Consider the following 17350-nt stretch of genomic DNA (forward strand, 5'->3'; position numbering starts at 1 on the left):
CTTACTGCCAAAGAGACAGCGGTGATAGGGGTGCGACCAAGCAGAAAGCGTAAGACATCAACAGCTAACTCCTGAGTGTCAACAGGCCTAATGCTCGAGCGTGCACGTGAGGGCACAGCTAATTGTTGCCCTGCGCAGCGAGTGGAAGAGCCACAGATACTCCCATAATGCATCCCGGGCAAGGATTGCCACCGCTCTCCGTTGCCTGTCCCATTAAGAAACAGCTCTTTCCCCGACAGGTAGGGGCTTCTGGCTCATCTGTCTCACCTGACGACGAGAGGGTTTGGTGGAGGTGGTGTAGGCGATTACCCCCACCGTCTTGAACCCAGCCAGTGGATGTTGCCCTTCACGTCCGGGGGGCACGACCACGTTCTGCTGCACGATGGACCTTCAGGTGTGAGGCAGCGCGCCGCGCGCAATCCGCGACCACTTGCTGCACGAGAGGCGTTCCAACAGGTGAGGCTCCTTTGACTGGAGGTGAACCTCTCTGGGATACGAGCGCCGGACTTTCGTCTGCCAAGTTCTCCTCGTTACGAATCCGAGGCGGGTTCGCCTCGTCTTACGACGAAGACGTTGTCAACCACAAGCGACGCGATCGCACGTAACTCTGTGACACGCCTCGGTAAGTTTACGTGTATGCCTATGTGTGTATGTAAGCACGCTAGCACCTGTCGATGTTGCTTAACCGTCGCCCGTCCTCTTGTCCCTGCTTTGAGCTGTGCTTAGCACGTTAATAGCTTTATTCCCCTCCTCGGATTTCCGCCGTTCTGCGTGAGTGCGTGGTGAAAATGTAAAATCCAATTTTACAATAGCGTCGCCCTCCTCGGATTACATATGCTCCTCGCTCGCTGGCTGGAGAGGCGGGGAGAACTGACGCGGGGGAGATGGTGAATGGCTTAGATGTCGTGCCGCCCTCCCCACACCCGATCCCCCACCGAATGGGTTCACGCACCTTGCCGCCGCACGTCACAGCGAGGGTTGGCAGCAGTTAGAGATGAGTGGGTCTTCATTGGAGACACAGATCGCGCTCGTTTTTGACTTGCGAGGAACTAAATGCGGCCTCCCCATTGCTACCACTCTCAATTCTGCTCCGTGTCGCGCTGCTCTGCGTTGATTTTTGATCTGACGACAAAGAGTTCCCTACTTTTGACACCACAAGGCCGATCGTCACCCTGAAACCAACTTCTCGCTTCCTTGTCTGCTGCTGTTGCTTCCTCGTGTAAATAGCGGTTTACGAAGATGAAGCTGCGAGGGTGAGCCTGCCACTCCCCGCCCCCACCCAGAGGTCGCTTCTCCAGCATTTGTATTTTTATGAATGTCCCTTCCTCTTTACCCTTCTCGAGCTCCAGCCAGAAAACTATCGACGTAACAGGTGACGCGCGTAAATACAAGATGCGCATGCATCGCATCGACGAGCGCTTTCGACAGGCGAAGAAGGTGCGCGCGGATACAAACTACCCAACACCCTCACTTTCCGACAAACGAATACGCGGGAGTGACAGCGGACCCACCCTCCATGCCAATCACGACTGCAACACACTTCCCGCATGTCACGCAACAGCCTTCAAAGACACCCCGTGTCCGCATGTCGTTTTTGGCCGACGGAATGTTCAAAAACAACAACAACAAGAGTAAAGAAACGTCGATGGCGACACGCCAAGCGTCACAATCGATGAGACCAAGAATCATCAAAGGCAAGTCCCCTTCCCACCCTTCCCAAACCTTCTTGCACTGGGCAATCACAACTGTTTTACGCAAGACGGACGTGCGCTGGCGCATCGTTGCGACGCCATTTAAAAAATAATAATAATACATTGGCAATGTTTTGTTTCCTGTTCCATCGACCAGATCTACCTCAAAACTGTAGTACAATCTGGCCGTCGCATACAGAGGCCTCCCTCGTCCCACGTTTGCCATCGCCGCAAAGTAAACATTCATCGCGCACGCACACTGGGGAACCATGTGCGCGCCAAGCCATATCTCCTACAGCCCGCAATCGGCAGTGCGTGTACACTGCTCTGTGTGTGCATGGATTGGATGCGTGTATGGGTGTATTCAAGGAACTGCTGTGCTGCCGCCAAATTTGAATGGTTAATGGCACGCATGCCGTCGGAAACAAAAAGTGGGGTGACGACATGTATGTCGACGGTCTTTTGCGTTCGGAGAAGTCGACATATATGATGACTACTGTATAAGATATAAGCTAAGTACCTCTGGCATTTTTCCCTGTCACGATCCACATCCAGAAATAGAGCTTGTTCTGACATTTATTGTCTGACGGAACCGGTCCCATACCCAACACAACACAGCTGCCCTAGTCGCCCTGTACTTCTACACCTCGCCCCACCCACTTCTTTTGAAATGCATTTGAATAAAATTATTGAACTGATATAAACTGGCTAAACACTTGTTTGCCCTTTAGCATCAACTTCATGGAACTCGTGATACGCAACTAACAGACAATACTCATTTAAACGTGCTCTTAAAACACATTCTTTCAAGAAACTTCAGTCTGGCTGTTGTTCTATATCATCTGTAGTTTTTACTGTGATCATTGTACAATTTCTACCATTCGTGTTTTCGTACGTAGCGCTCAAAAAACACAAAAATGTTGTGATAGAGCGCTAGACAAATGTACACTTATTATTATATATGAAATGAAATCCATTAATTCACCAGAAACATTCTCTGTCCATATTTCTACAGTGATGAATTAGAGCTACATTTTGTAATTGCTCCAGATACGTGACTAACATAAGCAATATATCACCAGCAGGTTACAAGCTCTGTGTGAAGGTAAAAGTCCTCCCATGACATTGGGGAGTAAGGTGTTAGCGACCTCGGGGCTAGTTTTAGGTGAAGGCGTGCCCATCTACTCTCCCTCGCTGCTGTACTTTCCCCAACTCTCTTTGGAGACCCACTCCTGCCAGCTGGGTCGACTGGGGAAAGTGAGCTGCGCTACATGGGTATCGAACCTGCGCGCCTCTCAGTAAGAACACCAACGCTCTAACCATTCGGCTATTCGTTCCCAAAGAGCTTCTATATATATATAGGGGGGCGGGGGTGTTCGATCTAAGGGAGATGATGCCATTTCCTCTGCCTACTACTCTTACCACTACAGAGCCTATTTCAGTGATAAGTGCTCTCCTCTGGTTGCGGGCATCACCCTTTCATTCTCAGTACACGAGGTGACGTCAGCAGGCACAGTTTCCTGCAGTAGGGTAAAAGGAGTAAACGCGCCTGGCAGATGGAGTGAAAGATATTTCAGCGCTGCGATGGATAATCCTCTTGTGACGTATCATTCTTTCTTCCATTCCTTTTCTTTCGCCCACGCAGACGATGACTAAAACAGAAAAGAGCTCCACTGTTCAAGGACACCTGTTACTCAAAGCCGCCTTTCGGCTGCCTGGTACAGTCTGAATTCGGTGCCAGACATTCGGTCTCCGCGATAGCTTAGCTAACTACTAATCGTCGAGGAGCAGCGCTGGTCGAGGGACATCAACCACGTCCTCACCTGCGTCCCCCAACTGCCTCCATCACCCGGTGATCGCGCACAACACCCGAGCATGCACACATGACACATGCTAATGTTTTCTCTTGAGTTCACACCCGACACAAAGCCGGAGGCCGGGTGGAGTCGGCAGTGGCCACGACAAACAATAAAGTGCCCACGCCGAGTAATTATGAACCTGGTTGACAGGCTGCGGCAAAGACTGCACACAAACCACTCTTTGACTACAGGTGTGGATGAGTCTCAGCGAAGGAAGCTGTGCGCGTGGCACGCGCGACTGTGCCCGAGTGATATGCGCGTGCGGCCGTCCGAGCCTTTCAAGTCCGGACTTAGTGCACGCACGGCCCAGGATGCGTCTACTCGCGAGTCTTCGGTTGATGGCGAAGTTCCGCGTTGTGTCAACTGCTCGGTTTTCTGCTGTACTTGAAAACGCACCGCTTGCGGTCGACAAGGAATTCTCCAAGCAAACTGATAAGGTCCGTGTGATTCCCATGCACAATGCGTACCAACGTCTTTTAAATACCTTTCTCCGGCCGGTAAGCGTCAGAAATTGCAAAACAAAATTAAGTGTTACTTCTATTCTCAAATTTCACCTAAGGGTCTTCATAATCGGCGTGTTATTGAACATATGTCTATGTTTGGTTCACTATTTAAGATAACATTGGAAGCAGTTCATGTGTTTTACATAACTGACAATATATGTTTAATTTAAAAGACCCTTTATGATTTCTCCCATTACAGATATATGAGAATGGGTCAAAGTATACATGCACCATCACAATCACTAAGCGTACTACAGAAACTAATTTGCCTTCAAGACAATAAAACATGATGTTTGTTGGATTCAAGGTGCTATTTTCTTAAACGCCATCCAAGTTAATAACACCTCCTTAAAAATCCTAAAATACCACCTCAGACTATTTTATAGTTATATATTCACAGTTCACTGCTGGTGTTCACAGGTTACAATAAGAACTGCATATTACAGCAATACACTAGTGGATATTCAAGACATGTAAAAGTACTATTTTACAATTATGATACCAAATCAATGAATTTAACTTTTTTATGTTCCTTGAAGAATCATGTTGGCAAAGACAGACAACACAGGAGAACTGTTAATAATAATTCACTTCTGATTATGTCAGCCTTCTGTAAAGCTCTATTAAGGAAAAGGTTGCTAATTTGGGGGGCAGGAGTCATGTCACAATCATGAAGATAATAATTTAGGGGCTGTGATGAGCACTTCTCTTCAAATAAACAAAATAACACTAGACCTCCAGCAACAGCCAGACTCTATGGTGAATCAGTTCTTGCACAAATTTAGAGATGACTATTAACACATCTTCAGAACATACTTGCATTACTAAATTAATCCTGCCATTCTAATACTGTAGTAATAAGATAAGCGAGATATGCACTTTGATCATACACGTTGATAAGTTAAAGGACAACTTTTACAAAAAATATTGTATCTCTATTTCATACTAAATGAGTATCTTTTATCATTTAAACACCTGCTCTAATCATATGACTGACCCCTATACCCTTAGGTTCACAGTTTTCAACTGATGTGATTAATGGAGACAGGTGGCTCACACAGCTGTCTTCACTCTGTTGTAAGCAGACATTTGTATAAACTCTAAGCATTATCAGATGGTGCATGCGCTGCATAAGCGACAAAGCATGCTTGACAAAAATGACAAAAAACAGCTTCTAAGGATCTCTTTTAAGCACCGATGGCAGTAAACTATGCACAAATACTTATAATGCTTGCGCATAAATACTTATGTTGAATGAATAAGTCATAATCACAATTTCTAACTGCAGTCATTTGTGACTCTAATTATGAGCATGCCTATAGCAATGCACAAACTTAAACTCTAAAATCAATATAGCTTCAGCTCTCCCAACCCAGTTCCTTTTTTTTTTTTCAAAATAGTTGACCTCTGCCATCTGGTGATATTTTGGTGATCAGTATGCAGGATATGTTTCCTGTTTTTAAAGATTTCAATCTGTTACTATTCAAGATTCTTCATCACCTTTATCACAATCACAGCAAGCATGACACTCCACAAATTATTAAATTTAAAAGCCCTTTCACACTCAATGGTATGAGGAAAGCAAGGAAGCAGTGAAGGTACAGTTCCAACAATATCAGCTTTTTCAATATACTTCATAAAAACTTGCAACATTTATGTGGCATTTGCTATGAGCAACAGCATCTTTTAAATTCCAACACTTGTCATAGAGTGGGAAAGACTAGTCTTAAGCTAGAGCAGTGACTTGGTCTCACTCCAGTTAAACCTGAGCTTAAAATCAAGTGCACTAAACTCCATGCTAATAGTGAGCCCTCTTGAAATTATCTCTGTGTATTTCTTCAGGGGTAAACTTAAATCAGTAGAAAAGTGCATATAATAGAGAAACACTTTTACACCTTTTAGCATTTTGAACATTTTCTTTTTTTTAATAATTTTATTCCAAAAATTTCACATAAAATGTATGAGCTATATAAATGCAAACCACCAGCCTGTCAACACTAATGTCTGCTTATTACAGAGCAGCTTGAAAAATTTAGCATGCACTATCCACATCCAATGATTCCAAATGAAAAAAGTTTAAAGCTCTAATGGGATGCAATTTGTTTCTAATGACTCTTCTGTTTTCAAGGCACCTGCTTAAAGATGTCATTATGCTCAGAAAGAAGTCATCAGTATATGAATAATTTTACTTCGTCAAGATCTCAGCCAATGAGACAGCTGGGACCATTATGTCAGGAAACCCAAATAAGACTGTTTTTGAGAAACAAATAAATCAGAAGTTTAACCTCTGCCACTCTGAGGTGTTATACATGCCTGTAAACATCAGCATGCATTTTGAGAAAGAAAGGGGTTATTCATCCAGATTCTGGAAAATAGCATCTTTTATCCAGTGACTAGGAAAAAAACTGCAAGCCACTACATCTTCAAAGAAGTTGTTTGTTCTGTATTAATCTCATGAAAAGAACCTTTAAAAGGTGACTCATCTGCCAAAGACAAGTAACTTTTAAACGCATTTCTTTTGACCAACACAAAGTTAAGGGGACAGTACACACCATGTTCAGCATCTTGGCAATTACCTGAAAGAAAAGCAGTTTTTTCCAAAATGTGTCCACACCATTTAATCCTTAAAGATCACCTTTTACTAGCGGCTTGCAGCTAAAGTCTTTGAACTGTTCTTTGTTGTACATCACAGACTGTGATTGTCATGAACTGCTGTGATGTGTATAGCACAGTGAACTTGCTTGTTGGCTGGGATGTTGCACTGTGCAAGTAACCTTGATGAATAATTATCATTAAATGTTAGCAGCTAGATACATCACAAAGTAGTCAATACTTCAGCCAAGTGTGAATTTACTGGGTTCTGCTTGAGTGAAATTTTGGTGATAAAAAAAGAACCTTAAAATACTAAAATTTGGTGGTTCTAATTGAAACATTTCTAGCACAAATGTAAATAGTTTAATGTATAAATGTACAATGCAATAAGATAAAAATATATTTCCTGTACACTATAACTGCTTTTTCATGTATCAAAAAAGGTAGGGGAGGTGAGTGAGCTTCCTAATCATATTGTCACTGTTGCAAAATGCATGTCACCAGTTTCCTTTCACTCACAGTCAAAACTGTGTAATTGAATATTATACTTATACTCACTGCTAATCATTCATTCTTTAAAAAAAATCCAAAATTTAACACTGTTAGACTGAAACTTTAACCTTTGTCACGATGTCCCTTCACACCAGGTTGTTTTCATGTCTGTGACTGGCAGTCGCTACAGCAATATCTATCATCTTCGCTGGAGTTTTATGCTTTCTGGTCTCTGAACCATTCACTTCCTAGCTACATTTTTAAAATATGGATCTACATGTGTCACTTATATGTGCATAATGCTTTGAAAACTTGTGCATTGTTCTGCTCTGATACACCATCTCTACCGGTAATCTGTGTGCAAGCCAAAAAGGGACAGATATGTGTCTCGCTATCTCATTGTCTTTTTCACAGTTCCACTTACCCTGTGCACTCCTTGAGTTGTGTGCACTGTAACTGAACTGTGTTTGCTCATCTACATGCCCTTCAAATCATTCAACCCATCACTGTATACATAACCCCACTAGTCATTTAGGTGTTGTGTTTTTGACATTTCATATTCATTTTTCGATTATGATTTAGCTTTAACAATGACTATTTTTATGGATGTTGTGATGTGCAGTGAGTTCATCAACAGTACTGGGATAAAACTATATATTTGAAATTACTATTATCATCATCATGCACCTGCTTCAATGGATTGAAAATTTAATACCAATTCAGGGTAGCTTTCTAATTACCAGGTAAATATGCAATGATTCTAAAACAACTATTTTCAGTTTTCCTTCCCATTACAGGTTCCGAAACAATTTTTTCACATAAATTTAAACTACAGTATACGTATAAGATATAAATAAAAAAACAAACGAAGCATAAACATAGAAAACTCTTAACTAATTTCTTAATGACTAAAAAGCTAGCATAGTTTATGACACATGAAATCAACGCTCTTTCAATGTCAAACATGTTTGGCACACTTCTAAGAAAACAGAGGTTTACTGTATTTGATCATCCTGTATTATTATTATTAGTAGTAAAGAGCACTTAGGCAGTCTTTTTTTTTTTTTGCTTGGCAGCAGGCTCACAGAAATACACCAAAAAAAAAAATATAAATGGGAGATTGATGATGTGATTGTCTTGAGCTGTGAACAGGCAATGGATTCTCAGGTTTGTACACTCAGTCTTGAGCTGCTTGCTCACAGTCCACAATTTTGAACTTTTACTTCAAATCTCATCAGGTGATGACAAATATGCATATGCATTCTATAGATTGTGTACTCCAACAATAGCATTGACACAAAAACCATAATTTGCAGCCCACATGTCAAAGCCATGAGCAATAAACATCATCTACAGTCTCCAAACAGTATGTAGCAGAGAATCAGCAGTGACACAAAAATAAATCCGAAAATCAACTTAGGCCAAAAGGAAATTAAGTCACTGAGATGTAAAAAAAGCATGACATCTAAACATAAGAGCCACATCATGCACCAAAGTCCAGAGAAAGAGCAAGTTAGGCAGGATATATGTGACCCTCCACGACGAAATGAGTCTGGTCGGAAATTAAAGATTTCCCACATTGCATACTTTTAAAAAGTGAAGGTTCTGAACTTTCTTTAGATACAAAAGTTGCTTTTCTAGTCCCAACATTGAGTGAGTTATAATCGTTTGAAGTGTGAAAGTACGGTGGCAGCCATTTTGAGAAAAGCAGGTTCAAAGATTAGCATCACGATGGCCGACCAGGTTTGTTTACTCTAAACTTTTGCAGACAAATCTTTTGATATGTTAATATTTGAATTCTTCTTTAAAGAAGTTGAACATCCAGACTCTGGCTTTCTGGCGAGGTATAACACGATGGAGTTATGACAGGGAAACAGTATAAAAACAGCGTTTGGATTTTGTCTGAAATTGGTACGGATTGCAGTAGGGTAAAAAACATATTTAAAGTCTATTTCTAACGTTTATTCACACATATCAGTGTATTTTCCTGATAGTTTAATAACCAAGGAATCCATTTTTAAAGAAATGTCGAACTACACAAAATTGACCCCTATCACCTTTTGGGGCCTCTAGCACAAAACTGTTCCGTGCGACAAGACTCATTTTGTCGTGGAGGGTCACATATAAACTTCTTAGTTATGTTACAAAAGGTTCAAAATTGATTCACTTACAAAGTACTAGAAGACGTGCCACTTTCCCAAAAAGCCACTTGGTTAAATTAGTTACAAAAGAACAATCTAGTCATTCAAAGATACAGCATAATTAGTAACTCAGTAATTTACAAAATTAAATTCTTACGCATATACCAACACTAGCCATCTTGTTTACCCCAGGACAGTGGGAAAGAAGAGGCAGCTACAGAACACGCACAAGATTGTTTCCTAACAATATAACCAGCTTCCTCTATGTAAATACTTGTTCAAAAGGGAAAAAATGTGAATATAATGCTGCTTTACACAACACTATAGCTATATCTTAAGGCTGAGTAGCATAAATTAAGCCAATAAAGTAAGATCATTAACAAGACCAGATCTGCACCAAACTATTCATTTCCCTTTATCAATCTTTTATCTTAAAACTAGACTGTAAATCTCTATAACAGAAGAATATGACAGCACTGAAAAGGCAAATGATTAAATAACTGTGGAATGCAGAACATATATCACAAATGCAATGCACAAGCATGCAAAAAAGGCATATGTGTGCATCTTTAATGAAGAAGCTCTTCAGGTGATCCATATGTACAAGCATGAGCACTTACTATTCCTTAGGGTATGTCTCAATTTATGATAATAAATGGTAAAAAATTAAGCTGCTTTTAAAAGTTTGTCTTTGGATGACTGCTTAAACATTTATCAGCAAAACAATATCATAACATAAAAAGGCTTGTTTTTTCCGAACTGTTTATATTATCATGAAAAGTTAGATCGGCAACTAGGTGCTGATATTCATTACTAAATCAGGCTTGCTTAACTATACATATAAACACATATTAGGAAACCCATGCACACTTTTTGTGCATGAGAGGCTATGCAGCCAAATGGTTAGGGTAACCAAGATAATATATTTGGAAAACTACTCTATACTATTCCCAACATGTTTGAACAACCAATTAGAATATTATATGCTATGTGGGATTTATCAACATGAATCAACTTTATAGAAGGATTTAAAATTACAATACACTCACTTAATTATTTCTTGTGAAATGTTCTGTTAATACTGCTTTTGTGAGATACATTTAAGTGATAACAGATGTCTACATGTGAATAACTATTACAAAGATACTGGTTATACCAACAACATTAAAATATAAAAAAAGCATACTCTTGTGTGATCACATGTGTAATGAGTAAATTAGAAAGAGTTGTATTATCTGCACTAGTGACCTGTAACCAAACCTGAGCTCATGATAAGGGTACCAGTTACTGCAGTCAAGATCCCTATCTTAGAAAGTAGAACTGCTAATCTACTCTCTTTTAAAAATGCCCTAAAGCAGAATTAACTGGTACAACATTAAGCAATACAAAACCTGTCTTCGCATCTCCTTTAACTGTAAATGTAAGTCACGGGTAAGTAAGGGACAAAGTGTGCTTTAAACGCCAATTGAATTCATCGGTTCATCAGAATGCATGTATTGTTTAGATTTACTGTGATTTGTGAGAATAACACATGGGTAGGATACTGGAATATGAGCGTGCCGGCGAGAGAGAGACCAACTAACGAGCTAAAACATGAGTTTTTATGGGAGGTGCCACGACAAATTCCTAACACAACACCGCCCTTCAAGTCGCTTTCTCCCCATCCACTCGAGTATGATAACGCACGGTGATGCAGTATCATATGCTGAGCACACACAGGTATTAATGCACCAACTGGTGCGTTTCCATGTTGTACTCCCTTTCGGGAAACCAGGAAATTGAAGATTAACTCAAACGATCTCAAAGCTCCCCTAGTACGTATTGGGCCAGAGAAAGATGGATTATCTTCTCTGAATAAAGCTTTATCAATAAAAAAAAGTACCATGTTGTATGTATCAGGTGTGCCCAGTGTAAATCGTTAATCAGAGCAAGGCACTAGATGCAGCAGCACCGGAATCAAGTTAGATGATCCACATCACCAAGCACACTATCATGGTTGAGTAAGCACCATTTTCAGCATTTAGGATTAAGAAATGAATGTCAGGTTGTCCTTACCTCTCTGGGAGAGACATCGTTGGCGTCTTTCACTGCTTTGGTGCGCCTTTACATCTGTAAATCCCGTCAAAACCACCTCACATTCACAAAGTGTCGGATTTCATTTTAACTCAGGTCAATCTGCGATACGACGCCTTCCCGTGAAAGAATGCCTTGCCAGTTAGGGTAAATTACTGATTAACGACAGTCAAAATATCCAGCAATACACTAGTTCAACAAAGGATGGAATTTCACAAAACCAATACGACTCTGCATCTGTAAATCGAGAGTTTTGTTATCGTAAACTTGGTGTCATTCCAGGAATGATCGCAGTCTTAGCTCGACCTCATCACACATTCCGACTGCTTTTAGTTAGAAACAAATTCATCAGTGACATAATTCTGAAATTATAAAAGATATAATTGACTTCTATAAGAATAAAGATATAGCAGGGAGGTCAATTTTGGAAGATAGTTTACACCTATTTGAAGATCTATTTTCTACAAATATCATTACGCAGGACTATTTTTTTGTTTTAGGCTCGGAACACATACTTCCGTTTTAAGTTTTAAAATTACAATATGAAATTCTCTTTATCTGAAAATCAAATATTTTATTTGCAATAAAGCTGACTTTAATTTTTATTTTTATCTTAGTGATATGATTTTTCGTGACCTTTGACTTCATTCTTTCCGAGCTAGGTCATATGACCGTCGAGTCGTCTGGTCGCGAAGAAATGACTGTGCCGTTAGGGATCGAAGTATTCTTTCCTCATCATAAAAGAGAAATCACTGGAAGAAATGTATACAAAGAAATTGGGTAAGTTGCTTATAAATAGATTTATAACTAGACTGATCAATATATGTGACGGTCATGAAGACAGTTATCTATCATGTTTTAAAATCATTGTCATTGGTTATCATTCATATCTCGATTTTCCTAATCTCACTAGGGTCGTTGAAGTAGATGAAAGACTCAAGTTATATCATCACTATCACTTTACAGTTCTTGTGAATTTCAGATGCTGAAGCAGGCAAATGCGGCAGTGCGTAAATCATAATAGATGCACACTGCTTAATTGCTACTTAATACCACACCATAAATCTGTCAATGCCATAGGTTAATTCACTCTAAACCTTTTGCCTTTGCGTTCCCTGTTAAAACCACAGGTCCTTCCAAATGGCTTTTTTTCCCTCTGTCACATGTATGCATGTTTATTAATCTTGCTATGATGCCTAATAGTAAAGCATTTATAACACTTTGTAATGTTAGAATGCTCATACCATAACAGAAGAAGCACAGACCCACTAGCACATTAAGTTTGTTGTTCCTCTTTTTTAGCAACGGCATAATTTTCACTCTCAGAACTATTTTCGAAAATAATTGTCAGGGTTACAACTAGCTGGCCAGAATCTGCAGGTGTTAGGCAACTTTACTTTGGGCACTCATTTTTTTTTTTCCTATGCATCAGGTAAGTGACTCTAACCATTTTTAACAAAGAGAAGAAAAAAAATTATTTGGCTGTAGAATTCATACACATTTGAGTGAACTATTTGCACTTTAAATCCCTGTGACACGAATGAGTCATCATGAGTCCAAAATTAACTGCAGAACTTATGTTCCTGAACTTTCATTTTTGCAAAGGTCGCAGATAAGAATAATGCCATGACATTTGGACAGTGTCAACACAGATTGGTAAGTTTGAAGGAAAATGATGACTGCTTCCTCTGCATCTGCATGATTATTCTGCTTTTAGTTTTAGTAATAAGATTATATTGCCAGGATGGAGACTTTGAGTATAGAGTAAACAGAAGAGCATACAGCACAGTATAAAGATGTTGTACATATAATGTACTCTCAATTTTAGAAAATTTAGAAGTAATAAACTGCATTATGCAACATGCGTTTACATTTGTGTATGCATCCCATCATTATAAGTTGTCATTCTTAATCTGTGATGCTCTTGGTGATGGGTATAATGTTTGCTATTTTGATATTTTTGAAAACAGTTTTATATCTGTGGAGCAAACTCAAGATGTGCATGTGTGTTTGATGAGAGAGTGGAGTGGGGGCACCTAGTCTTTGTTGTCTCAAGCTGTTATTAATCTGTTTGTGAGTTGTGAGAGAAAGCATGCATAAAGTCACATTGATCACTGACAGTTGTTTAGATTACTAATAATTTAACTTGGGAACAAATAAAATTGTTGTGTAAGCTATTTTAACAGCTGACTTATCCAGGGTAATTTGTGTAATATGGACCACTGTTGAATTACAGCCTGGCCATGAGTGAAAGTGTGTTAAAAGTAAAATCATATAACTTTTAAAACAAAATAATCAAAATATTGCCTTTTTTTAATATTTATAAAAACCTTGGGATGGTTATCTAATATGAAAGTACACCTAAAATGTACACCAAAAGATGAATGCTAACCTACACTAAATGAACAATGCAAAGGGGAGCTCCATTAAAATGATCCTGCAGTTGGTAGAAAGGAAGAAAATTTCCTTCATGGTGTAGTATTCACCTTCTGCCATCATTAACAGAATCATACTGTCTGTATTGTTCATTTTCCGTGTAACTGGTCCCTACGTCCTCATGACAAATGCCCTGGCAGATATTTTGACAGACTTTTATCACTATAAAGAGCCCATAATTATAAGGGAAATGCTTTAAGAGTTTAGTGGGGGGGCAGGGGGGTTAGTTTATATTCAGTATGTAGAAGTTGAAAAGGTGAAATAGCTTTAAATTTATTGTTTTAGATTTGTGCTGACTTGGATAAAATAAATTTCAAAAATGTCTCTTTTTTAAAATAACCAGCATTGAAACTGTACAAAGTATAATTAAAAAGAATGAAATCAGATTTGTTGAGTAGATACATTGAAAGAATTGGTTTATAAAACACTTCATTTGCACTATTGTCTACCCACTGCACCAAAACTATGTAGGGTTTTTGTTTTTGTCTTTGTTTTTGTTTTTTGTTTTTTTGTAGCATATTACTAGATCCTTCACCCTAAAAATGTGATTGTGTATGTGAGATAGGGGAGGAGAGCAAGGGTTGTTGCAAGGGACCACAAGTTATTGTTTACATGCAAAGCAAAACTGATTTGCATTTAAGATTTATAGCATTTTGATATTGCACCATTTTTTGGACATTAGTGTGAATTTTCTGCATTGGTAGTGAATGCTCTTACACCTCAGTTGTAGCGATTGTTTTCTAAACTTATTTTAGTCTCTGAGTTCCTTGAATTGCTCAGTTCAGTGAATGAAAAAGTTACTTCCGAAAATGTAGCTGATCAGTGGTTAATGCTTTAGTTATGAACTTAATATCTTGACTTTGCTGTCAAAATATGTCGTGTGGCTGCTGATGTGCTTTTTCAGCAACAGTCAAATATATAACATCATATACATGTGCATTTTTTTATTGTTGCATTTCTTTCATGAGGGTAAGCATTTGGGTAGAAAAGTTGAATTTACAGTTTTTGTGTTTCAGTCATGTTGGTAGTTGTCTTAGAAACAGAAAAGTCCATGAACCTTGAATGAACATATTTGTTTCCCTGGTTTTTATTTTAAGAATATTAACAGAGACATGATAAAATCGAAGATTAGTTAGTCGTTTCAGGTCACTCAAGTGCTTAGCGGCAGAGGACTGATGGAGTAAGCCTGATAAATGCTGTGTTACTATTACAGATTGTACAATTAAATATTGTATATAATGCACATCACTTTTCGTGCATCTTTACTATCACGTAACTAGGGGAGACTATTCACTTGCAATGTGTTATTCGGCTTGCCTCCCTTTCTACATCTAAGCTGCTTTCGTTTGTCCATCACACGCGTGGTGTGTGTGTGTTCGGGTGTTCCTGCTTGCAGGCCCAGTTCTTCCATAAACCGAAGTAGGCAGTTGCCCATATCGCAAGCACTGAGTGGGACGCAGATATGGTGTGTGGTTTTGTTGTTGTTTAAGCGATGAATGGCGTTAGGAAAAAATGTTCTTAATATTACACGAATGCTTCCAGCACTATCTGTGGTGCCGCATTTCGAGTGTCGAGCGCCCACACCTAAACCGCACTGGAAGAGAGAGAGAGGGAGGGGGGGACATAAAAGTTGACCCCTGGGGTAGACGATACTAAATGCCTTCTTCACATTTCGCACCTTTTTGAAGTCATCAGAAGTCCCGCCACGTCTGCACCAGCTTACCGTAGCTAGATTTTGGGCCAGTGTTTCCGCAGTGTCGTTTTTAGTATCAGATTCATTGTTTTCTCCGATTGTTTGGGAGAGTTTGTCACAGTAAAGCATCGTGTACAGTAGCGGTGGGTATGATACGGCGGACATTGTGCTTCTCGGTGTGGGGAGGGGGAGGGGGGCTGCTCTTGCAATGACCGCTGGAGTGATGCTATTAGTAATAGCTGTGTAGACGAAAATTGTGGTTGTGATAAGAAGAAAAAATTTCTTGCTAACAGAAAACAGTTTTTGGTCGACATTTCGTATTATGATTTTCACTTAAATGACCCGTATTTAATGAGGTAGATCGGAATATTACATCGTGGGTAAAAAAAGTGGAAACAGACAACCGTTACCGCGACCAGCTAAACAAATGTCAGGCTTAGAGAAAAGTAGCGTAAAAGATGCAGCATCCGGCATTGATTCCTAAATAACTGCTAGTGAAGGGAACCTTATGTGTGAATATTTAATTAGCACTGCTGTGAGATATATGAACTTGATGTTTATTAAAAGCTCGTATATTTATTTAATTAGACTTATATTTGTGCTGATCAGTAATAATGCTGATCATATCATGGGTAAGTTGTTGTGCATCTGTTGTTGAAATAAGTGAAAACGGCTTTAGTCTATAAATTGCTCCATCTCTAGTGCTCCTCACTCGGGTAAAAAGGTATTGATAGCAGCGGCCGGCAAATGTTCTTTCCTCCAGTATACGGTTAAAGGTGGAAGAGTTAGACACAGGAGACCTTGCAGGACTCTTTCACTCATCAAGCAGACTGTCGCTTTCATAGGTTTGCTTTGTTTCCTCTATCAACTACCAAAAATTACGGCTTCGGCAAGAGCAAGCAACCGTGAAAGTGACTGCATGAGAACTTCTTTGATTTAAATCGCTCGTTCTCCATGTCAATAAAATTGAAATCCGTGGAAATTCGTAGAAGACGTTGACAGTGAAAGAACGCTTTATAGCTTGTCCTTCGCTCTTCATGTGCTACTGGGGATAAGCCAAGCCACGCACATACTTTGGCCCTTCTTTTCTGGTTTGCGCACAGCACTAAGAAAACTGCTAAAATCTGGTTGGACGTTGCCTTAGGACACCGATTTGAACAAAAGAGCTTCATTAAAAAAAATTATCTGAGGTCATCAGTTCTGCAAGAAACATTTAGTTAGGCTGAATGTCAACCACTGAGCATGACTTGGCAGCTTCACTAGATCAGAGAGAATAATATTTTGTACCCGGTTAAAAAGTATGGTGGGGGGTTCAAACCTCAAAGGAGCAGAACTTGTAATTTAATTGTTGAAGGTTTTATATTGGGTTGGGTTTTTTTTAGGGGAGGGGGGAGACGCAACATAACCTAGCACCGGCCATGTGTGAGGAAGAATGTAGCATGTGCGTGCGTGCATTAAGGAAGAAAGAAAAGGGCCAAAACTATGTTAGCTTACATACTCAGCAGCGAAATTTCCTTGTACAAATCACTGTTGTTTTCGGAACTTAGAACAGCATGCTGAAGGCGAGTAGTACTTCGTACATCATATTTTGTGTGTGGTCACGTTTCTGCTGTGCACGTAACATTAACAGATGACCTTCTCACAGCAGGCTATGGGGAGGTAAGTGGAAAGTTCAGCAAATTCAACCGACAGTTATCATCCCGTTTGTTAACTTGTTTCTGTATCAAGATAACATGTGCAGACGGCATGTGCCTAGACCAGGGGTGGACAAAGTTTTCTTTTTGCGGGGAGGTCTCAGAATTCGAAGCAATGCGGCGGACCGATAAAATACCCAAAAACCCATGCCAGGTGATTACACAACAAACCTAGT

At 39.8% G+C, this 17350-nt stretch overlaps 1 protein-coding gene across 3 annotated transcripts in view; it reads left to right on the top strand.

The window, feature by feature from the left end:
- The first annotated feature begins 506 nt into the window (after window positions 1-506).
- LOC112567756 (glucose-6-phosphate exchanger SLC37A2-like) overlaps window positions 507-17350 on the top strand; it is a 49675-nt gene continuing 32831 nt past the window's right edge. Inside the window, exons 1-2 of one of the 3 annotated variants that reach the window (XM_025244561.1) lie at window positions 507-622; window positions 12014-12131. In XM_025244561.1, the coding sequence (XP_025100346.1) occupies window positions 12019-12131 (113 nt within the window). In that variant the 5' untranslated portion in view covers window positions 507-622; window positions 12014-12018. Of the gene's footprint in view, window positions 623-12013; window positions 12132-12956; window positions 13008-17350 lie in introns of those variants that run through there. The other 2 variants (XM_025244562.1, XM_025244563.1) reach the window with 2 other exon arrangements.

Source organism: Pomacea canaliculata, linkage group LG7 (genome assembly GCF_003073045.1).
Source record: "Pomacea canaliculata isolate SZHN2017 linkage group LG7, ASM307304v1, whole genome shotgun sequence".
NCBI classification, from domain to species: Eukaryota; Metazoa; Mollusca; class Gastropoda; order Architaenioglossa; family Ampullariidae; genus Pomacea; species Pomacea canaliculata.